This window comes from Haliotis asinina, chromosome 15 (assembly GCF_037392515.1).
Source record: "Haliotis asinina isolate JCU_RB_2024 chromosome 15, JCU_Hal_asi_v2, whole genome shotgun sequence".
Lineage (NCBI taxonomy): Eukaryota > Metazoa > Mollusca > Gastropoda > Lepetellida > Haliotidae > Haliotis > Haliotis asinina.
Genome location: NC_090294.1, coordinates 25,643,154 through 25,668,830, shown reverse-complemented (window position 1 = coordinate 25,668,830; position 25,677 = coordinate 25,643,154). Strand labels below are relative to the sequence as shown.

Sequence of the window (25,677 nt, the reverse complement as noted above, 5' to 3'; positions counted from 1 at the left end):
TTTTCATTTTCATATAAATATCCCATATCCTATAAATACACACACGTGCAATGTTGCTCTGTTCATCGTTCAGCAACAACCCAAAATCAAAACTGTGAACCACCTTTGTTTGAAAGTATTGATTTAACAGACACGCCAGGTTGGAAGCTATGATGTCTCTTCAATACACTATTCAAAGGGTTAACTCAGCAACAGTGTGAAAAGGTTTCCCAGCTTTGGTATCCAGTCGGGCTAGCTATGCCTGAAGGTTACTGTCCCACAAAATAATTCACTTGCCCGAACTTACAGTGTAGAACTAAGCTATAGATTACAAAAGTAAGTAAGCTATAGATGGTAAAAGTCCATCAAAAACAAACTACTCCATGAAAATATCAGTGACAGAGCTTCACTGGCCCGACTGGATTTTTCCTTGCCACGGGCTAGCGGGCCAGTGGCCATTTCGCCCACTGTTCAACAGGTAACACGGCCCTCCATGCAATACAGTATATGTGTCTTGATCATAAGGTAGTAACAAGGCAGTGAAGAAACCTAGTGGTTAAAGCAGTCGCTCGTCACGCTGAACGGCCGGGTTCAACTCCACACACATGTATTATGTAATACCAGTAAAAAGTTAACCGTGAAGAACCGCTTAAAAATTGGTGTTCCGCGACCCATGCTTGTCGTAAGAGGCGACTAACGGGATCGGATGGTCAGGCTTGCTGACTTGGTTGACACATGTCATCATCGTATCCCAGCTGCATAGACCGATGCTCATGCTCACTGGATTGTTTGGTCTAGACTCAATTATTTAGAGACCGCTGCCATACGGGTCAAATATTGTTCAGTGCGGCGTTAAACAACAAGAAAATTAAACCAGAAACAGAGGAATTTTAGAACTGTCAGTTGTCATTACTTCACTGAAAGGATGGGTTAGGGTCATCTTGACAAAAATTAGTGCATTGTACAAAAGAAACAAAGGTGATTTACCAGCAACCAGCACACTGAGAGCTCTAGTACATTTTGATCAAAGTAATGATGAAAGGTAGCTGATGTGGTGAGACCATATGAGTGTTTCATCAAAGATTACGCTAAAATATTTAAATTAAAAAACGAAATTAATGTCATAACCACCTGTGTGTAACTTTCACTTTACTGGTGAAGAACATAGCAAGTCATGAATTGATACTTTGAACCCCTACTTTGAACACCAAAGATCTACAGATTGTAAAGCTAATAGAATAGATTTGAACAAATTCAGTGCATTACGTTAGAGTTAACTCCTCTTCAAGGGAGGTAGCCGAGTTATCGGCAAGGAAAACTATTTCTTCACATCACGAGACAAGAAGAATGAGACCGTCCCAACAGTACAAAACACGGCATTTCGCTAGCAGAAGTATCGTCCCACAATACAAAGTAATATACAGTGAGCAACATAAATAATGCCACCATTTACACCTGGTTCGGAATTATCATGCTGGGAACATTTTTTTACTTAAAAGTTAAACGCAGTATTATTTTACTTCCGCTTCCTTAGTTGTTATTACACGAATATGTAATATGTATAATATATGGATAATATGTAATTAATAACCATATAGATGTTTTGAGATACGCCATCCAGTAAATAAATGACGATAACATACAATTACAGACGGTGGTGGTAACTAAGTTGTTAAATATTATTGATATCAACCTGAGTGTACTGTCCCTGTTCTTTTGCATTAGATCACAGATATTTGCTTCTAGAAGTTAAAAAACCTGGAATAGCAGCCTTTGCTCAGCTTTCAAAATGTTGCCATGAAACATTGAAGGACTAATGGTCCAGGCTATAACCACGAAAGTCAGTTATGACATCGTCTCCTGTGTTCCATTCCTTAAACCCTTTAGCGAGTTTGCAAACTTTCTTGTAAGTAATAAACATGCTAGTTGTGTGAGAAGTACAGCAAAGACATTTCCCTTCAACGGCAGTGTTACGTTGCTGATAAACAAGACATAGATTCTTAATGGATGTGTTACCAGACTCTATCACAAATTCCATTAGCTGCTTATACTTGAAAATGACACATTGTATTTTGTGTTACCAGAAATCTCACATGTATTTGCAAAAACTGGATGGTATTGCCCAACTGGAGAAACACTATCGAATCATTCCTGCTTGGTATTCACACAAAGACATGGTGGCCTATACATGCTGAAACAGGTGATCTACTAGATTACGTCCTTGAGGATAACACTGATGTGTCCATGTGTCCATTTTGGTGGACAGAGACTGTAGTGAAAATAACTCTGGGTGAAACAGAATTCTTTGCAGTATGGCACTGACATCGTTAATGATAGGCTTTTTGGAGACAACCAGGATGAATACACTTGCTACCCCCGGAATGGATGCTTCGTGTAGACTGCACTGTGGCTTTAATTCCATTCTTTATACACATTAGTGACCTCAGTCTTAAAACATGACTTTTTAAACCGTTTCCCACATTACTCCCTCATAAGGTATGGTTCATTCTGGGACAGTCTGAATCCACACAGGGTGGACATTGTATTACACTTGGTAAAGCAAGTCAAAACGGGAAAAAAAGGTGTATGACATACACCATTCAGTGATTTAGAGCATTTAGAGTCATCATTTATCTCTGGTTTACAACTGCAAACTTGTGAAGAGAAAGCATAAACTTTCAACAAAAGGTATTGACACGAAGATGTGTTTTTTTGTTAGTTATGTCACATTAATTAACTTTTATTTTATTATAAGTCACAACAGTTTAAAGCGCTGAGTGTGGACTTGAACTCACATCTTGAGCTTAGGCTGTATGATTTAATTTCATTAGAAAATCCTAAAACTGTATAAGAGGTATATAAGGGATGGCTGTTCAGATGTAAGAGGATTAACTTTCGTCTATCTGCTAACATTGACGTTTCAAGAGACCTCGTGTACACTGAGTTCGACAGCTGTCAACACTCTTCAATCAGTGTTTCCGTGATTATTGGGAATATCGATACTTTGGAGCGTTAATGTTTTAGATATTGGATCCAATATTTTAGAATTGTGACTTAATTGTATTGTATTTGAAACCTGTACGGTCATTCTTTGTATCCTGTTGTTTATTAGATATATCACTGAATATCATAAACAAGGCGTTCAATTTTGGGGGGCTCATAAAGACTCTGAATGAAATAAGTACAGAATCACCACGATCGGACTGTCACCATGATGATGGGAAACATAAGCAATATACTGTTCTTGGAGCCCATGGAGATCATGGGCTGACATTAATCATTTTAAGGAACCCAGATTAACTTTAACAAATACACCCATGTACTTGTACAATTTGTTCCTCTGATTTCTTTGATAAACAATTGATTTAATTTCTGTGTTTTTAAAACGATCGTGGTAATGGACGGTGTTTTAACAAACATTCCTTTGCTTTGATCTGTTATGCTGAGTAATTAATGTCAGGATAAGAAAATGAGTTTTGGGTTTTGAATGTATATGTGTTGTATTGATCACACATTGAGCATTTTCGTTTACGCTTATATCTGTCGCTGACACAGTGGCACACTTCTCTGCATGAACCTTTCAGTACAATGTAACCTACATTACGAACTCAAAAGTCAAATTAGTCACAGCTGGTAGATTGTGGACAAACCGAGGACAACACCGATGAATCCCTAAACCTATGAACATTGTTTTCATTTCCTTGTAATCTTTGTGTAACTTCCACTTTCTTGTACAAGCTAATTCTGTCTCTATCATTTTGATACATTTCCCGCGAATATGAAGTGTGGGTTATACTATTACATGTACCGAATGGCATCAGTTATTTAAACACATTGTTTTAGCATCTTTAGTGGCGCTTTACTGACAAGTGACCGAGTGTTCATCTTATTAGAGATATGACTTGAAAATAATTCCTAACTGAAGCTTAAAAACACACAACGAGTGGAGTCCCTCATGACTGAAAGTTGATCAGTTCAACTGATGTAATCAGAAACCACAGGTGTTTAAATTAGTTTTCAAATCGCACACAAAGAGGTGTGTTTTTCCTATATCACAAATAACCTGGAATGTATTTTGTTTAGTATCGTGATTAGACTTGAGTGGATTAACTACCTTCCTTTGCATTGCATATACGTTCCTGCAATCAGCAGACACTGCAACGTACTCGTGAAATCATAGTAATGTCATGGATGACGTTATTTTCGAAAGATTCACGTCAGTGCATTTAAATGACGTTTGGACGTTGATCAGTGCTACTTCGCACATTATCAATACGAGAGAAGATTTCGTTTGATCGGCATTCTTGAAAATGGTGATTAATGAAGCATGCGATACCAATTGACAACACCTTTTGATTATTGCTTGGAGTGTGGTGTGGATGTCTATTCTTACAGAGTGACAGCTGTTACTTCAACCTACAGCATGTTCAGCTTGACCTGATCATGTGATCACCAAGTCATTGCGTCACCGTGTCTCGACTGGTTGGGTCTATTTTAGTAAAGGGGTGCACCTTTGTCAGTTGATTGTCAACATGTCTGAACAGCCGAAACAAGATCACCCTTTAAAACTCTCTCCTCCCCTATTTAATGAAGTGAATCTCGACCTGCCGTTTGTGCCAACTGACCTACCGGGTCATGCACAGTATGTACAGTAGTTCAGGTCAAGCTGAACTAGCTGGACATCCCGACAGTCCCCCACAGCCTTCATTAAGTGTGAAATTATTTTCACTAACCTCACATGAGTTATCACATAATACAGAATGTCAGTGACAAAGAAAAATATGTTTTGGTCCAACTTTAAAATTATATGATTGAGTGAGTGTGGATTTACGTCGATTTAAATTTCCACTTGCTTCCAGCTGGACAGTCCCGAGAATGGTATGGTATATGTTCCATGTTTGAATCTGGTATGAAGACCGCTCCGTGGGTATTTCTCTTGTAAACTTTCTTTGTAAATATCTTTGTTCAATTGTCACTCATTTACTGAAATGGTGTCAGGTATATATCATCAAAACTGATAAACTGCAAAATATTATTTGTATGATTGCTAGCACAAATATAAAGGAATCTTCTTTTTCTCAAAGACCCGTGAAGGTCCGGGGTAGAATTGGCCTTCAGTAACGCATGCTTGCCAAGAGGCGACTAACGGGATCGTGTGGTCAGTCTTGCTGACGTGGTTGACACATGTCATCGGTTCCCAATTTTGCAGATCGATGCTCATGTTGTTGGTCACTGGATTGTCTGGTCCAGACTCGATTATTTACATACCGCCGCCATATAGGTGAAATATAGCTTTGTGCGACGTAAAACTAAACTCAATCACTTTTTTCTCAAAGGTATCAAGTAATTCGAAAACTTACTGTGAAATATTCCGCTGTTTTAAATATTTTATAGCCGCTTCACTTTAGAGTTGCATCCCGCGGACAAAAAGAGTACGAAAGAGTGAGTATGATTTTGCTTTTAGCAATATTCCAGCAATATCGACACGGGCGACACATGAAACAGGCTTCACACATTCTTCCATGAGGGGAAACAGAACGGGTCTAACCGCCAGGCCACCCACAGCCCCTTTTTCGGCACGACGAGCGAAGGCCGCATGAAACAATGCTACACATCCGTGCAGTCTAATATATATCAATAAATGTTTTGTTTTCATTTTAGATGTTTAACGCTACATTCCCTGTGTATGGGGTGGTCTGTAAAAAATTTAGGCTGGATAAGACAATCCAGTGACTGCCATTACATCATGAGAACCAGTCTATGCACGAGAGAATGTACCATCCGATTCCGCTTCTAGCAAGCATATTTTGCTGAAGACCCTACCTAAACTAGAGTCGATAAATATGGTGACGAAAACGACAAGGATATAGATATTATAGGTTGTATACTGGCCACGAGGGGAACATGGGTTGATGTACCCTCGATGTTTGTTTAGGATCCCTGAGCCCGAGGAGGGTACATCATGATCGACCCTTGGGCCAAAGTAAATTATTTTTAGAAACAAATCTCCCTTCAATCGATTCGCACTCGCAAAACATCGATATTTTACGTATATCATATGTGATTTGCTGTACTACCTCGAAGTAACAAGTGAGTTCGGCATTCCCAGCAGGGTACATAGAAAAGTTACAGACAGGGATATAATCGAGTCAGGACTAGGCAATCCAGAGATCAATAGCAGAAATGCTATGGGGATGTGTTTTTGTTTATTATAATGGCACACTGATTAATTTTTACTTGTTATGGATCACAAAGGCTTAAAGGACTGAGCGTGGATTTGAAATCGTACCTTGAACTTGTGCTGCATGATGCTGTGGGCTGGGAGTAAATTCTGAAAGTGCTGAAATGATTTTGGCATGGCTAAAGCCAGACAAAAATAGAACTGTTTAATATGTATACCAAAGATATTAAGATGAATAACGGGACTAATTTGGGTTTACGCTCAGCAGTCTGCTAACACCAACGTTTCAAGACAGACCATTCAACTGGCTCCGTCCACATTGAACTTTCAACAGCTGTCAACATTCTTTAATCAGTACATCTATTTACTGGGCACATCAATACCGTGATGAGGTAAATTTTAGTTGTGTGACCCAATATATTAGGTTTGTGAGCAATTATATTGTATTAGAAGTATGTAGTGTCATTGACTGTAACCTACATATAATTATATATAATTGAACATTATAGACTTGTTTGTGTTTTATTTGGCTGGTTTAAAGTGGAGTCACAAGCCTTTTAATCTCAGTAAAGTAATGAACGGTAACAGCAAGCATATACGATGAGATACGATGACGCGCTTCAACCAAGTCAGATAGCCTAAATATAACCGCTCGTTCCCGTTGGTAACCTGTAAATACAAGCATGGGTTGTAGACCAGTTCTAACAGGTCTTCTTCGTATAAATAGCCAAATAAAAGAAGTTAAATGAAGCAAACATCTATCCATTAGGAACATGGAAAGGGATTAATTTGATGATTAATGTATACTGTACTTAAAGAATTACCACAGCCGATTTTCCTTATCTCGATGGATTTGAAAATTGGATATTAAATGCACATGTCTCCTGGCAGAGGGCTTGGGGTATTGACGAATAACGTATAACAGACATTAAATCATAGAGAAATACACTTGCAACACGACGACAGAGTGACATCAAGATTTAATGTGCCAGGACGTCGGTTGTTACGTCAGAACACAGCGTTCACGCGTTTTATCTGCACTTCAACCCATTTGGTATGAAGCCAATACTATATATTTTAGAAAAAGCAGTCAATAACCCCTCACAGATGTTCTCCCGTTAAGCTGATAATTCATTTACTTCAAACAGGTGTGAAAAGATCATAAGACTGGGCGTTGGGATTTCAATTAACTATTAAAATACATTAAAGATGGATAACATAATATCTTTGAACCATCTTTGAATCAGTTTCAAAGGGGAGACGTTGCAAATTACCTTTTTAGTAACCCTTTCTCAAACAAGAAGCCTTAGTTACAACCCATTTAGATAAACAGCTTAAGGTGATAGCCTGTTTACTGACGTTCCTTTGTGACAGCTGGAAATAACATCATGATGATATCTCAAATGGAAATGTGAAAAGAAATATCAATATGAATAAAACGTTATGAAGTTTGAAGTCTGATTAATCGGTACTTTATCATCTGAAAACAACTAATTTCGCTTACACGATTCATATTAAATACATGCATGTGTTAAATAATCATTGGATGGTGGATAGACATGTGGTCAAAGCGTTGGTTCGTCACGCCGATCACCCGGGTTTGATTCTACACATGAGTACACAAGCCCATTTCTGGTGTCCCCTGCTTTCATGTTTTTGGAGTATTGCTTAAAGCGGCGTAAAATGTACTCACTCGTACAATAATCATCATGAAAAAGTCCAATGACTGGCATCACATCATGATTATTGTTCTTGCGGAGGCGCAAGTTTACAGCTACATCAATGACACCTGTCACAAACACATTCAATGTGAATGCTTGCCACCATGCATCGTAACCTATGGACGATGGAAGTTGACTTTTAATCTTGATGGATAATTGCATCGACAAGACCTGAGCAAATAATAATTAAATTGTTTCCCAGGTTCCCATGTTTCGCTTTGGTCGATCCATGCCAGAAGTAATGAAGAGCAAGAGGTGGTGGCATGGTGGTGTCTAGTTTTTAGTAAATAGCTTATGGTCAAATTTCATTCAGATGATGTCACTCGGTTAGCCGACTTGACTGATGAATGTCATCGAATCCCAACTGCCTAGATCGGACCCACTAAAAATCAAGTGATTGGAGTCATAGTTCTACGCAGCTGCGATAATAAGACGTGCATAAACCATGTCAGCAAGCCAGACCACCCGATCCTATGCTTGACAAAAGATCCAGAATTTCCTGCGTTGTTTCACTGAAAGGACGCTTTGGACGACATTCGCTTCAATTGTGACAAAATTGTCCTGAAAATATAACCTATGTCCAATGCCCAAGAGTCCCTGGCACGGAATTTTATTGGTTCCCAAGATAACAATATCACAGTAATCCAGCTGCATGTACATACAAAACATACATTCAGACATTCATAAACATACATAAATCATTAAATAGATAATGTTCTGATACTGTAAAGTAGAGTCAGTAGAGTACAGTACACACACATACACGTTTCCTTCATATAGAGAACTTTTACACATAAATTGAGATTTGGAAGCATATTTTAATACTGCATATGTAAGTATGTCTCTTCGCAGCTATGGTGATTTGATTTAGTATTCTGTTTTCATGTTTTGTTTTTGATAATATCAATGGACGAGGAAAATTGTAACACAAAATTTGTCGATTTATTCACATAGTTGTATGTTTGTGTCTCCTGACATTCCAAGTACACGTAACACACTCTCTCATTTACATCATTGCAAAAACACTTTGGAGATTACGACGTTTTTGTTACTGACATTTTACCTGTAAGTGTTAAATGTCTCTTTTTCCAGGATGCTAAGATTGCTTCTTCAGTTTTCTTCTCTTTACCTTTTTTCGTTGTTTCTTATCATGCAGCCAAGAATCGAAGCTACATAACGAAAAACAATTGCGGGGAAAGCGGGTCTCCCTGTCGACATCCTCATTCATTTCTATAGATTCCGTCCATTACCATTTCAAAAGTCAATATATATTTATCCGCCCTATCATTTTAGGACCTAATGCAAATTTATGTAAAACTAGGATGATAAAATCTTTAAAAACGAAGTCAAATGCTTTTTCAAAATCAATCAGAATTAGCAAACTGAAAATGTTTTGTTTCTTTCTTTCGAACACTATGTAACATAGCTGCCTCGTATTTCCCTAATAGTCCCACCTGCTATAAAACCAGTTTGAGAACAGTGAATATGTTAATCGAAAGAAGCTTTAAATCTATGTGCAATACAGGAGCTGATAAACAACTAGATAATCACAGAAATAAATTGAAAACTAGTAATTAAATCTAAAATATTTTAACTATGAATGGCATTACAATATAAAAGCAGGCTACACATTGCCAACAAGTGAAGATAGATCATCATACTGGGGACCATGGAGACTTAGACCATATTTGCTTCCTGCATGGACCCCAGCTGGATTTACACCATTCCTCCAGCCGTTAGCAACTTAGACAAGTGTATCCATAGATATTTTACGATGATAAAACAAAACAAAAGCCGTTTAATTTACTTTGAATGCTTTGGGACTATTTCTTACTCTCTCAAGAGGACAATCATTTAACAGTACTTTAACCCCCTTTCAGGATACAGCCACTAACTATCTTAGTTACTATTTGATACTCAATACGGATGCACGCCCGGTGCTTGTAGACTGTGGTCATCTGTCAGTAAAAGGCATCTATGTGCCTACATAACTGAACGTGTTAAGTACATACGTATCACAGTTAGTCTACGGTCCATTTTCAACGGAAATGTATCATAAAAAGGGAAAAATAATGATTCTACAAAAGTCTTTGGAAAAGTTACTCAATCGTTTTAAGTAATGAAAAATACATTGATGGAGGTGCATGTTGTTTATAATAAACAGAATACATACAAATACCACATATAGTTTCGGCCACTGCTTTTGCTTAAACGGGTCTCGTTGTATGTTCGGAAAATGGTGTATCATGGATAAAAAGTCCATTCCTTGCATACGCAGGCTGATTGAGCCTTAGTTTACTAGACTGATCTTAAAATTTCAGTCAGTTAACACAGAAAATGTTCGTAGTTGATGGGTATTGTCCTCGATGTTTCCACTATCTATCAGCTGTGACTGAGTGTGTTATGTAGCTTACATTGTACTGAAAGGTTCATGCAGTGAAGCGTGCTACTGTGTCAGCGACAGATAAAGACGTAAACGAAAATACTCTATCTGTGATCAATACAACACACATACATTCACAAGCCAAAACTTATTTTTCTATCCTGAAATTAATTACTCAGTGTAATAAATCAAAGAAATGGAATGCCCGTTTAAACCCCGTATTGTCATTCATTACCACGCCCGCCATAAATGACAGAAAGGTAAATCACGCGAAGAAATCACGAGAATATATCGTACAAGTACAAATAGAGAATTGCACCAAGCGTACTTTGTTATCGTATGCCCTTGAGCCCTATGTCGCATTCATAGAAACATTTTCAAGCTGGTATGATGAAGAGGAACACTTGTTATTGACAGATACCTTCTTTAATGCAATAAACAAAATTCATGTGTTAATAAAGAAGTTATATGTCCAAACACTTACCCCTTTAACGTAAATGCACGTAATAGATATACACTGATGTATTTTGAAAGTGAAATTTGAATTCCATTTTGTCACTGATGAGTTTCCTTGGGTTTCACATTGGTGCTTAGAAGTCAAATGCCATGGCAAAGCTGCCAAGGACACCGGCACAAAACCAAAAGGTAAAAATATTCCAAACATTTTATTTCAAATGCAATGGTGCAGTTGTACGTGGCTGATGTAAACACATAGAATATATTTTATATATTATGAACACATCAGATTCAAGGGGTTTTGCATATGCAGGAGACAAAAGATATATTTGCATTTTGGTTCACAAGTATTACTCGATATTATGTTGAAGATCACATTCAGAGCATGCATGAAACCCTAGAACCCGTGTAACTGCATGGAAAACTTGACATTGCCAGGCCTTAGGTAAAGGTCGAGACCTGTGAGACGAGTAAGAGTTCATCTTCAGTAACCCATGCTTTTCGTAAGAAGCGACCAACAGGATCGGATAGTCAAGCTCGTTGTTTTAAGCTTGGTTCACGCGACATCCTACTCCATTTGGCTAGATCAATGTTCATTGGATTATCTGACTCGCCATATAGCTGTAAATAGCCTGTAAAACTAAAGAATTTTAATCAAAGAAGACAATGCAATATAAAACACGTGTTACAGATCGCCATCAGCTGTAGGTAGATCACCATATCCGGGACTGATTTTGTCCTGGTCGCAGTCGGTTGCTCACGACTATCTGTTTAAAACAAATTCGAAAAGGTTTCTTAAGTGTATCCCTTGTGACGAAAGGGTTACCATCAAACATATTTTAATTGAGTGTGCAGACTTTGTATTTGCAAGCGATTTACTTTATCACGTAGTCAACCTCAAAGTTTACCAGGGTGGGGTGTCATCTTGGACAATATTTATTATTATCATCATTTGTTCACTAGTTTCATACAAGTTTCATTTAGTACATAGCTGAGATCAAAGGGTCAGTTAAGCAGGGAGGAAATCGGTTTGTTTGTATTGTCATATGACAACATGTTCGAAACAAAGCATTCTTGGTTTCCTAATTCTGGTTGATTTTGAAAAGTCATTTGACATTGTTTCTGAACATTTTATCAAGAGAAGTTTTACATCAATTAAAATTTGGTCCTGGAATCATGAGTTGGATAAATATATTTACTTTTGAAACAACATCTTGTGTCACCCAACATGGTAATCTCGTTAAACAACGAAGATGTAGGCAGGGAGACTCACTATTTCACGAAAACGTTATGTTGACTCAAATACCATTAATTGTATTCTCTCCCAACCAATATGGTTCCAATCACAACTTCAAACATTCTAATTATTTTATAAAAGAATTGGGCAAAGAAAGGGATGATAAATGTGAGGGATATGTGGGATGAAAATGGATTACTATTAACAGAATCTTTGAGAGAAAATGATCACCTCAAAGGTTTTTTTTTAAAATTAGATATTTACTGAGCATGTTACCGGAGTCTTGGAAACATACTTTACGCACTGTCACTCTATCCCAGTCAGGGAATGTTAACCAGTGCCAGGCAGATTTAGTAAAAGCATCAAAAGGCTGCGGGGTGTTTATTGATAAACTTATTTGCAATGATAAATATCCAAACTTTTGTAATAAATGGCAGCTTATATTTGCTGAAACTGACTTTGATCGGAAACATATATAACAGTATATAGAAAGGGATTACGAGATACAAAGCTAAAAGACTTTCAATATAGATTTCTACAAGACTTTATTTACACAAAAAGAAATTGGTCAAAACGAAAACAGTTGATAGCAGATTGTGTTACTGTTAAGCCTTACTCTCCAGTTCAGCTTAACCTGATGAGGGGGCTAGGATAAGCCCCGAAACGTCGTGAAAATAAACTCAAGAAGTTGATATCCATAAAATTTGTCCTGTATTACTACGCCAACTTTTAAATGCCTTTGAAGAGTCACAACAAATTGTGTTGATTTTGGAATTATGTAAATGAGAGTTTGCGTCAAGTGTACTGGGAATGTCAGGAAACACAAACATACAAATAAGTGGATATATCTACACATTTGTTGTAACAAGTTTTAGCCTCATCCTTTGATATTATCAAAAACATGATTTGGTTTGGTGCTCCACATGAAAACAGAATACTGATTCATCATCATCACTGCGACGAGACATATATTCACATGTGCTGTATTAAAAATATGCGTCCAAATCTCAATTTATACATAACTGAAAAAGAAATATTCTTTGTGTTAAATGATATATCGACAAATATACTATCAAAAAAAAAACTTATAGGCGAAACTCAAAAAATACAACAAAAGTGTTGATAACATGATTTTACTCAATTGCTCCAGTGAAAAAGTCGATTTTACCTGAAAATGTTGCTTTTGATGAGATTCCTTACAATGATTACAAAGGCATTGCCACAGAAATCATCTTCCGGTTGAAACTGCAGCAAAGCCCATTCACTGTCTGGCAATAAAAAGCCAGATTTCTTTCGGAAATTGGGATTCGTTTTGAAGGAGTTTCAAAGTCAGATTACTACGTCATGTCTTGACTCTGCGACAGGAACATCGCCATTGAAAGAATGCAGGCTGGAGATTACCAATCTTCTGTTGCCAGACGTCCGAATGTTAGTCTGAGAAAGATCTCATGGTTTGCAGATCGTTGCAACCAAAGAGGTTCAACAAATGACCGTCCTCGTACAGGCAGCCGAAGATCGGTACATACGGGTACTACATTTGCGTGATTGTACTGCCATAGGTGAGAGCACAGCAGCCAGTGTGCCTTGACTTCAGAGGATATCCGGTCAAACTGTACGGAAGTGGTTGAAAGAGGTCTGAGAGCCAGGAAACTTGATGTCTGAGTCGTGTTATGTCGTCACCATCGCGCCCAGTGTATCCGTTATAAAAAAAATATCCACTTGGTTGTAGAAACATTGCCTTCTTCTAAACTGGTTTAAACTTTCATGCACTAAAGTCTATTTATGGATGAGTTATACATGTTTGAAAATACAGCAATTTTGTTGTCTATGCGTTTCTTTTTTAAAAGTATATTTTCAATTACAGATGACTCGAAACTGTATTGAATTGTACCTGACATTATCAATACATTATCTATTTAATTATTCTGCATGTTTATGCGTATGTATATGTTACCTTAGTGATATTTTACCTGTACATCACAAGCTTATTACTTTAAGCCGTATATGACAGATTTGTATATCTGTGATATTGTAATCTTGGGAACCAATAAAAAACATACAGACCACAACCATATATAATGAAACTTCACAATCATACACTACCCGTCAAAAGTATTTATTTTGCATTTCAGCAATTTGATCCTCGTGCAGTTCATCTAAAGACGACTTTCGATTGATAACCCCATGTCAGTGGAGAAATTCGTCTACGATACAACTATATATATATATATACATACATACATACATAACATATTGTGTGTGCATGAAGTCGAAACGTTTGATGGATAGTGTGTAAAAGTTGGAGACAGGAATATGCTATAGAGGTTATCATTTATTTCTTAATGGGATAAATTGAGAATAATCACATTGCCAGTCGGTTCCATGTGGTTACAGAATGTATCAATAAGGGGGGGGGGGGGGGGGGGGGGGGGTAAACAACATGTCAAGACACAAGAAATTAGATCTGATGTTTCAAACGCCCAGTAGCGTGTATAGCTATCCCGTGAGTTCACAAGTAACGTCTCCTCGTTGATTGTCTGATGCGTGGAAACACTAGGTACTACGGTACCGGATGTAACAACAGCTTACGCGTGTGAAGAAAAGGCGTCAATTTCATTTGTTAACTGTGGTTTTGATTTTTAAGAATATTCTGAACTGAAGTGCAGAGAATCGTGACTGATATTAACAATGCTATAAGGTTTTCTGTAAACGAACAGAAATTTGTGAGTTTTGGATTCAATTCCTTATGCGCTATAATGCGGGGAAATTAACCAAAAGCTATGACATACTTTTTAAAGTTCTTAATAAAGAATTTTGGTACAGAAAATGTTTTGCCGTTATTGTCAACCTCGGTGTTTAGTTCATAGTTGGTCCTGGTGACAGCAGCGAATTGCGTGTAAGACAGTAGTTGGCGGTCTTAACTTTGGCGCTTTAGCCAATCAAAGGGACCCAGTGTCAGCCGTGCTGTAACCTGTAGGATACAGCACCCCTAACATCAAAGGAACCGCTCCCAGGTAGTGCTACAAAAATTCTATACTGTCACGGATATGGATAAAACTAGCATAGAAAACTAAAACATTTTAATTATAGTGGACAATACAATATAAAACACGGGCTATAGATCGCCAACAACACTGGCTAGTGAAAAAATCCCACATGTTTTAGCAATATTATGGGGTGCACGTTGTTTGGATTGACTTAAATGTGCTGCGGTGATTTTTTTTCTGAAGTTGCTACATGGACATTTATATCATGATACCCGAAAACTGCCTACTATAACAGTTCATATTTTTTTTACAAATATAAGTTGTTAAGTCTCTATGCAGTAGAGTGATTATTGTGGTTCTGGTTTTGGTGTGTGGTCCTGTGCATGGAGTTAAAGTCACAAATCACTTGAACTTAAGCAACGCTTGTCATGGAGAGATTTGGATGTGTGATTGTGTTTGACAGCTTGACTCCAGGGACCGTCTAGGGATTCAGGTCTGCCCAACAACGGGCCACATGTGATACATGTGGTCTCAGCTTAGGTAAGTGAGTTTGTTCAAAATGGCCTCTATTTATCCAGCAGAAAATGGGATAAGTCAACATTACAGCTCCTCCCAGGCAGCTTGTATTATCTGTGGTCATTGGTTAGTAATGACGCACCACTTCTGAGCAGGGCTACATTGGATATAAGCGCTATAAGAATGAATAACAACACCTCATATTAACGCGTAAACACGAAAAGCGATCACAACGTCTTTTAGAAAGTGACACCACCCCACCCCACCCCAAAACCCAACTTTTAGTGAAGTACAAATCCTACCGCTAAGTCCGGAATCCGAAAGGACACTTCTCAGGGTAAGGTACCTAAGGGTGTGTTGAAATTCGTGATTCAACCATACACCGAATACAGTGGCGTATACAGCTTTTGAGAAAGGTGTGGGGTGGAGGGGCACGTTTGAGAAAGGGGTTGTGCACACTTCACTTTCACGAGAGTATCAATGGTGATAAACATGGGGGTGGATGGGCACCCTGCACACCCCCAACCCCATCTGGATCCGCCAATGGAATAGTACTTGACTGAATACTTTACTACGAACGGCAAATATGACATTTTGTTCAATCAAACAACTAGTTTCCGCTTTCACGTACTTTTCATTGACCTACAAAGACTTGTTGGAAGTCCCAGTTTATTCAGTATGATACATAATGAATTTTAAGAGACTTCTTCTGAGACAGCGGAGACATTTGACATCACTCTCAAGGGCAAACTGTGAAATAGAATGCATATCGGTAGACTTAAAAGGAAAACAAACAAACAGGCAGCAAACGGTTAGGTCTAATTTAGTGTTGTTAGTGGGTGTTAGTACCGATAGCGCACTAAGTTAACGATATTTTGCGTGAGCACGTGGTGTCATCACTGCTTTTTTCGTAATCAGTTTATATGATTTTCAGGTGCACACCAAATGACATGTTTCCAAACTCTGATTCTTCACTGACGTGGATGTTGTAGATTGGCCCTAATATTCACTTTAGAACAAAGTGAGTGAGGTTAGTTTTATGCCGCATTCAGCGAGTGAGTGAATGTGTGAGTGATCCTTCGTGAAATGACTGAAGTGTGGTGATTGTTGTTACACAAAATGACGCCAAATGACTGACCCTATTGGTCATTAAACAAAATGGCTAAAATTTGTAGTCATTTCATTAAATAACTGGTTTCACAATGGGCGATCTTTTTGAATTTATCTTCCCTTCACTAATCCGGTAGGTGCGCTGATCCAGACGGTCCAACCTTAAGCTGACAGCGCAAGTCGTATGCGCGATGTGAGCCGTACGTGTTACCATTACACTTAGAGACAGTTAACCAGTATAGCCTTCACCTTCGCCGGTAACGTTCACGACGATGCATGGACAGCATACCTTTTCCCTTTTACGATGATATACCGAGTGTTATGTCCTGAAGTATTTATTCCATGATTCCATGATACACCTGGGATAGTCATCACTGCTTACATTGCAAGTACGAATCGCGAAATGGCAGTTCGAAGCGAGGCGATAGAATCAGATAATCGTTTTCAGGGTCATCTTTTGTTGACGTTTAGCAGTCGGTAATTTAAGTCTGGCACTAAATGTCTCAGTACATCACACATTTTAAAACATCAGTGTATTTTCAGTACATATGCACTCAAATCGTTTTAGTATTACGGCCAATATGGCTGCATTCACGACAGCGGGGAGCTGATGCGGTGCGCGAAATGTGAAACACTGTAAGTTTTGCTAGGTAAAGTTCGTCTGGTCATAGAATATGGGATTGAGGTTTTTTTGACAATACAAATATTTAGCAGGTAGAGAGAGAAGTGAGAAGCAGTGGTCAAGTAATTGTAAAATAACAGTAACGGACGAATCATGTAAATCATAGCCTACATGAACTAAACTATACATGAATTCCTGTTGATAATATATTTCAGTCTCTGGTATAATAAATGGCGGCATCAGATGGTTTACATTTTCCTACAGTGTCTACATGCACCTTGTTACCACAATGATCAGATTATTATAACAGTCATGAAAAAACTCATATGTTATTTTTTTAGGCATCGCTCTTTATGTTTTGTTACATTAAATTGAGTTTTCAAATACTGACACAAATATATATAAAAAAGTCATTATCTTCTACCACTTTACATTGTATCTGCACTGTACAATGTTGTAACTCTATCTGAATATGCTGGTGCGTGTGTACTTTAATATTACATTGCACGTGCATGACTTTATTCAGTCATTGTATATATTATCTGTAATATAATGTAATCTTCCTATAATGATTGTGGGGTTATATTCGAATATATATCATCTAAAACATATACACGTATTTGATATTAAACACATGTTCTCTGTTAATTCCTAACAAACAAACATAACCTAAAGTTTTCTCTTAAAACTGTGGAATGAAAATCAGAAAGATGGTTAAAGTTAGATAGTATATGGTCTGTCAAATATATATGGGAAATATTTTGTCAACTGTTGCGAAAACAAGGAACACATATGAAATGTAATTCTATCATACAGATCCGTTTGAGTGGTCAGAGTTATATGTTGTTCGTGGAGAGAAATTGCTATAAATGACTACATGTATTTATATTAAGAGCTTTAAGTGATGTTAAACATTTGTAAGTAATGAATCAATGAATTCACATATATAACATGGCTCCCAACACTGATGGATATATTTTACAAGAGGTAAATATTGTATTTCAAGCTATGATGACTAATGTTTCTGATGCAACCGACTAATTGCTTGGATAACATGTTTATGGCACTTGTGCAAGAATACATAAAAATATACAGTAGTGTCAGAATTTAAAACCAAAGTGGATTCAGACTCGTTCGCTGGAGGTGTCTCTCCGATTTTTCACATTGAGTTTGGTAGTAGTAGGGGAACTATTTGTAAGATTTTAATGTGGCAATAGTTAAAGAATTACCGTTGGGAATAACACAAGGTTTGATAACATAAAAAAGAATTTTCATCATTTCATAGATGCTACGACACGTGAGACTTGCACTGCCTCGGGGTCTGTCGTAGGTAATGTCGTGACAATATACCGACTTTTCATGGCGTTTATCCTGTTATCTTCTGTCGTGTCAATTCGTACTGCATTTGGACATTAACCAAACGATGCGTTTCTAAACTAAATATCAAAGCAAAACCTGTGTCAGTTAATGGATTTTTTCGTAAACGATCGGGTTTTTTTCAAAGAAGGTGACCACGGCAACGCGTTTCCTGGGTTCTGTCTTTACATGTAGCAAGTTGTCGCAGCGCACTTTGAGTCGGGAACCAGACCGGAAGTGAGACGTTGGACCGTCGCTTACATCATTTCAAAAGGATCGCCCATTTGTCTGTAAGATATATATGTATACCCCAGATCTCCCCATTAAATAACTGAAACAATGGGGATTCGACACACAATCTAACTCACGCAGTGATGACACGCACGTTTCTCGACTCTTTGTTAAAAACAAGCTATGCAGTGTAAAGGATAATATACTTATGCTTATGGCTAAATACCACAAAGAAGTGTTTGGGTCTGACAAAGACAACGTTGCAAAGGATCACCGAATTTAGGTAACTCAAGGCAGAATAAATATTTCCATTTAGGCACCCACCCGCACAATTTCCCACTGTGCCATTGCCAAAGAATCCGTCATTGCAAGCGCAGTTAAATCCTCCAGTCACTTTTGGAAAACAAGTAGCACGTTCATCACAATCGTTCATTGAGTCTGACAGGCACTGGTTTTCTGAAACAGCAAGAAAAAAGCATGAAGGTAATGATTGTAACATAATGAACAAACTGAGGTATAGAAACAATGTTAAATACCGGATATCGAATTCAGTCGCATGGATGTTAATATATTCAAAGTGACCGAAAATGAACTCGCAACGGTTTATTAGTCAACAGAAGTCTGTGCAATCGCAGCACAATATGATTCATTCATGGTTTGAGGATTACATGATAGTTATAATGTATCACAGGACATCACCTAAACTGAAGTTTGATTTTCCAAGTGCCTACTCATTGGTGCCTGAGAGGAAAGGGTTTCATGTAACAACATCAATCATTGTGAGACGTCCATCAGAAAGAACACGCCCTTGATACTAAAAGAACTATCGTCACTCACTTCGATCGTAAATTGTTCACAAAAGTCATCAACCGTTTGTTTATGTTTCCAACATGTGTAGACATGACCTTACAGAAACAACATGGTCCGGTGTGTGATGATAATTTCATCTATCATCAAATTGGCTTTAAGTATTTTATCGAAACTTTTGGAAGACAATGTAACAATAAGAAATGTGTTGTTAATGAATATCACCCATTTCGAGATCAAGTCAAGTCTATATATTATTTTGGATGTGCATAGACCTACCAGAACAGCTGGTACCATCACCCACAAATCCAGCATTGCAGGCACAGGTGAAACCTCCTGTCTGTGTTGGAGTACACATAGCGTTAATATCACAATTGTTGTTGGAGGGTGAGAGGCACGGGTTTACTGAAATAACATCAATCGTAGTGAGATGCTTATCTGACAGAAGACGTGTTTTCCTAGAAAAAGTATGACAGTCAATAGGATCCTAACTTGTTGACAAAAGTTTTCAACCTTTTCATTCATAGTCTAAAGAGTCTAGACATGGCTTCGCTGAAACAATATTATTTGGGGTTTGACTATGACTACATCACATAACACAAAGACATGGTCATAAGATAGAATACGTCTTTCCTACAATGAAAATGTAGGTAGTCACTTGGATCCTAACTTGTTCACAAAAGTCCTGAAGTGTTTTTCTTTTTTTTGTTTTTGTGTTTCCAAAGTGTGCAGACATGGCTTTACAGAAACAACATGATTTGGGGTATGATGATAATGACATCGTATGACCAAAGGGTTTTCAGTATCTCAACGGAACCTTTGGAAGACAATGTTAACAAGGAATTGTATAGGTCTTCAAGACTTCAACCGTTTGTTTGAATTTCCAAAGTGTTACATGTAAACATGGCTTTACAGAAACAATATGATTCGGGGTGTGATGATGATTATATTAATCGATAAATTAGTTTTCAGTATTTCGAGGGAACTCATGAAAGTTAATGTTAACAAGAATTGTATGTGTGTTAACGAATATCTGTCAAGAGAAAGTTTTTCTTCCTGTTTCTTCCTGACATGGCTTCGCTGAAACAATATTATTTGGGGTTTGACTATGGCTACATCAAAGGACAAACTGGTTTTCCGTGACTTATTTGAACGTTTCGAAAATAATGTTAAGAAGGAATTGTATGTGTGTTAACGAATATCTGTCAAGAGAACGATTTTTTTTCCTGATTACGAAAACCAGATCAGGCCTTTCTTTCTATGTCCATGAAGGGACCTACCAGAACAGCTGGTGCCATCACCCACAAATCCAGCATTGCATTCACAGGTGAAACCTCCAGTCTGTGTTGGAGTACACATAGCGTTACTATCACAATTGTTGTTGGAGGATGAGAGGCACGGGTTTACTGAAATAAGATTAGACATAAAGACATGGTCATCAAAGAGAATACGTCTTTAATATAACAAAAATGTGATTAGTCACTTGGATCCTACCTTGTTCACTAATGTCTTAAAGCGTTAATATTGAGTTTCCAAAGTGTGTAGACATGACTTTACGAAAACAACATGATTCAGAGTGTGACGATGATTACATTAAACGGCAAATTGGTTGTCAGTATTTTATCGGAACTTTTGAAAGACAATGATAGCAATAAGAAATGTGTTTGTTAATGAATATCACCCATTTCGAGATTTATTTTCTCACTGATAACGAAAACCAAATGAAGTCTATATATTATTTTGGATATACATGGACCTACCAGAACAGCTGGTACCATCACCCACAAATCCAGTATTGCATTCACAGGTGAAACCTCCAGTCTGTGTTGGAGTACACATAGCGTTACTATCACAATTGTTGTTGGAGGATGAGAGGCACGGGTTTACTGAAATAACATCAGTCATAATGACATATTCATCTGAGAGAATAGGTCTTTCGCATAATAGGAATCTAGTTAGTCACTTGGATCCTACGTTGTTTACAAAAGTCTTCAACCGTTTGTTTGAGTTTCTAGAGTGGACCCGTGAAGGTCCCGGGGTAGAATAGGCCTTCAGCAACCCATGCTTGCCATAAAAGACGACTCAGCTTGTCGTAAGAGGCGACTGACGGGATCGGGTGGTCAAGCTTGCTGACTTGGTTGACACATGTCATCGGTTCCCAATTGCGCAGATCGATGCTCATGTTGTTGATCACTGGATTGTCTGGTCCAGACTCGATTATTTACAGACCGCCGCCATATAGCTGGAATATTGCTGAGTGCGGCGTAAAACTAAACTCACTCACTCACTCATTCTAGAGTGTGTAGACATGGCTTTAGAAAAACAACATGATTCGGAGTGTGACGATGATTACATTAAACGGCAAATTGGTTGTCAGTATTTTATCGGAACTTATGAAAGACAAAGGTAACAATAAGAAATGTGTTTGTTAATGAATATCACCCATTTCGAGATTTATTTTCTCACTGATAACGAAAACCAAATGAAGTCTATGTATTATTTTCGATGTGCATAGACGTACCAGAACAGCTGGTACCATCACCCACAAATCCAGTATTGCAGGCACAGGTGAAACCTCCAGTCTGTGTTGGAGTACACATAGCATTACTATCGCAATTGTTGTTGGAGGGTGACAGGCATGGGTTTACTGAAATAACATCAATAGTGGTGAGATGTCTATTTGACAGAAGACGTGTTTTCCTACACAAAAGTATAACAGTCAATAGGATCCTAACTTGTTGAGAAAAGTTTTCAACCTTTTCCTTCATAGTCTAAAGAGTCTAGACATGGCTTCGCTGAAACAATATTATTTGGGGTTTAACTATGATTACATCAAGGGACAAACTGGTTTTCAGTGACTTATTTGAAAGTTTGGAAAATAATGTGAAGAAGGAATTGTATATGTGTTAACGAATATCTGTCAAGAGAACGTTTTTTCTTCCTGATTACGAAAACCAAATCAGGCCTTTCGTTCTATGTCCATGAAGAGATGAAGGAACCTACCAGAACAGCTGGTGCCATCACCCACAAATCCAGCATTGCATTCACAGGTGAAACCTCCAGTCTGTGTTGGAGTACACATAGCGTTACTATCACAATTGTTGTTGGAGGATGAGAGGCACGGGTTTACTGAAATAACATCAGTCACAATGACATATTCATCTGAGAGAATAGGTCTTTCGCATAATAGGAATCTAGTTAGTCACTTGGATCCTACGTTGTTTACAAAAGTCTTCAACCGTTTGTTTGAGTTTTTGTAGAGTGGACCCGTGAAGGTCCCGGGGTAGAATAGGCCTTCAGCAACCCATGCTTGCCATAAAAGGCGACTCAGCTTGTCGTAAGAGGCGACTGATGGGATCGGGTGGTCAAGCTTGCTGACTTGGTTGACACGTCATCGGTTCCCAATTGCGCAGATCGATGCTCATGTTGTTGATCACTGGATTGTCTGGTCCAGACTCGATTATTTACAGACCGCCGCCATATAGCTGGAATATTGCTGAGTGCGGCGTAAAACTAAACTCACTCACTCACTCATTCTAGAGTGTGTAGACATGGCTTTACAAAAACAACATGATTCGGAGTGTGACGATGATTACATTAAACGGCAAATTGGTTGTCAGTATTTTATCGGAACTTATGAAAGACAATGGTAACAATAAGAAATGTGTTTTTTAATGAATATCACCCATTTCGAGATTTTTTTTCTCACTGATTACGAAAAACAAATCAAGTCTATACATTATTTTGGATATACATGGACCTACCAGAACAGCTGGTACCATCACCCACAAATCCAGTATTGCAGGCACAGGTGAAACCTCCAGTCTGTGTTGGAGTACACATAGCATTACTATCGCAATTGTTGTTGGAGGGTGACAGGCATGGGTTTACTGAAATAACATCAATCGTGGTGAGATGTTTATCTTACAGAAGACGTGTTTTCCTAGAAAAAGTATGACAGTCAGTCACTTGGATCCTAACGTGTTCACAAAAGACTTCAACCACTTGCTTCATAGTCTAAAGAGTCTAGACATGGCTTCGCTGAAACAATATTATTTGGGGTTTAACTATGATTACATCAAGGGACAAACTGGTTTTCAGTGACGTATTTGAAAGTTTGGAAAATAATGTGAAGAAGGAATTGTATATGTGTTAACGAATATCTGTCAAGAGAACGTTTTTTCTTCCTGATTACGAAAACCAGATCAGGCCTTTCTTTCTATGTCCATGAAGGGACCTACCAGAACAGCTGGTGCCATCACCCACAAATCCAGCATTGCATTCACAGGTGAAACCTCCAGTCTGTGTTGGAGTACACATAGCGTTACTATCACAATTGTTGTTGGAGGATGAGAGGCACGGGTTTACTGAAATAACATTAGACACAAATACATGTTCAGCCGATAGAATACGTCTTTCCTGTAGTAAAAATGTACTTAAATGTTTGGATCCTACCTTGTTCACAAAAGTCCTGAAGTGTTTTTCTTTTCTTTGTTTTTGAGTTTCCAAAGTGTGCAGACATGGCTTTACAGAAACAACATGATTTGGGGTATGATGATAATGACATCGTATGACCAAAGGGTTTTCAGTATCTCAACGGAACCTTTGGAAGACAATGTTAACAAGGAATTGTATATGTCTTCAAGACTTCAACCGTTTGTTTGAATTTCCAAAGTGTTACATGTAAACATGGCTTTACAGAAACAATATGATTCGGGGTGTGATGATGATTATATTAATCGATAAATTAGTTTTCAGTATTTCGAGGGAACTCATGAAAGTTAATGTTAACAAGAATTGTATGTGTGTTAACGAATATCTGTCAAGAGAAAGTTTTTCTTCCTGTTTCTTCCTGACATGGCTTCGCTGAAACAATATTATTTGGGGTTTGACTATGGCTACATCAAAGGACAAACTGGTTTTCCGTGACTTATTTGAACGTTTCGAAAATAATGTTAAGAAGGAATTGTATGTGTGTTAACGAATATCTGTCAAGAGAACGATTTTTTTTCCTGATTACGAAAACCAGATCAGGCCTTTCTTTCTATGTCCATGAAGGGACCTACCAGAACAGCTGGTGCCATCACCCACAAATCCAGCATTGCATTCACAGGTGAAACCTCCAGTCTGTGTTGGAGTACACATAGCGTTACTATCACAATTGTTGTTGGAGGATGAGAGGCACGGGTTTACTGAAATAAGATTAGACATAAAGACATGGTCATCAAAGAGAATACGTCTTTAATATAACAAAAATGTGATTAGTCACTTGGATCCTACCTTGTTCACTAATGTCTTAAAGCGTTAATATTGAGTTTCCAAAGTGTGTAGACATGACTTTACGAAAACAACATGATTCAGAGTGTGACGATGATTACATTAAACGGCAAATTGGTTGTCAGTATTTTATCGGAACTTTTGAAAGACAATGATAGCAATAAGAAATGTGTTTGTTAATGAATATCACCCATTTCGAGATTTATTTTCTCACTGATAACGAAAACCAAATGAAGTCTATATATTATTTTGGATATACATGGACCTACCAGAACAGCTGGTACCATCACCCACAAATCCAGTATTGCATTCACAGGTGAAACCTCCAGTCTGTGTTGGAGTACACATAGCGTTACTATCACAATTGTTGTTGGAGGATGAGAGGCACGGGTTTACTGAAATAACATCAGTCATAATGACATATTCATCTGAGAGAATAGGTCTTTCGCATAATAGGAATCTAGTTAGTCACTTGGATCCTACGTTGTTTACAAAAGTCTTCAACCGTTTGTTTGAGTTTCTAGAGTGGACCCGTGAAGGTCCCGGGGTAGAATAGGCCTTCAGCAACCCATGCTTGCCATAAAAGACGACTCAGCTTGTCGTAAGAGGCGACTGACGGGATCGGGTGGTCAAGCTTGCTGACTTGGTTGACACATGTCATCGGTTCCCAATTGCGCAGATCGATGCTCATGTTGTTGATCACAGGATTGTCTGGTCCAGACTCGATTATTTACAGACCGCCGCCATATAGCTGGAATATTGCTGAGTGCGGCGTAAAACTAAACTCACTCACTCACTCATTCTAGAGTGTGTA

The 25,677-nt window shown here is 38.1% G+C and overlaps 1 protein-coding gene across 1 annotated transcript in view; it reads right to left on the bottom strand.

Annotated features, from left to right (window-relative positions):
* Nucleotides 1-15,425: 15,425 nt before the first annotated feature.
* LOC137264936 (transmembrane cell adhesion receptor mua-3-like) overlaps nucleotides 15,426-25,677 on the bottom strand; it is a 93,923-nt gene continuing 83,671 nt past the window's right edge. Inside the window, exons 48-58 of the mRNA XM_067800288.1 lie at nucleotides 25,133-25,258; nucleotides 24,653-24,778; nucleotides 23,828-23,953; nucleotides 23,351-23,476; nucleotides 22,590-22,715; nucleotides 22,108-22,233; nucleotides 21,347-21,472; nucleotides 20,867-20,992; nucleotides 19,866-19,991; nucleotides 19,104-19,235; nucleotides 15,426-15,439 (exon numbers count right to left, since the gene is read on the bottom strand). Coding sequence (XP_067656389.1) covers nucleotides 15,426-15,439; nucleotides 19,104-19,235; nucleotides 19,866-19,991; nucleotides 20,867-20,992; nucleotides 21,347-21,472; nucleotides 22,108-22,233; nucleotides 22,590-22,715; nucleotides 23,351-23,476; nucleotides 23,828-23,953; nucleotides 24,653-24,778; nucleotides 25,133-25,258 — 1,280 coding nt within the window. The remainder of the gene's footprint in view (nucleotides 15,440-19,103; nucleotides 19,236-19,865; nucleotides 19,992-20,866; nucleotides 20,993-21,346; nucleotides 21,473-22,107; nucleotides 22,234-22,589; nucleotides 22,716-23,350; nucleotides 23,477-23,827; nucleotides 23,954-24,652; nucleotides 24,779-25,132; nucleotides 25,259-25,677) is intronic.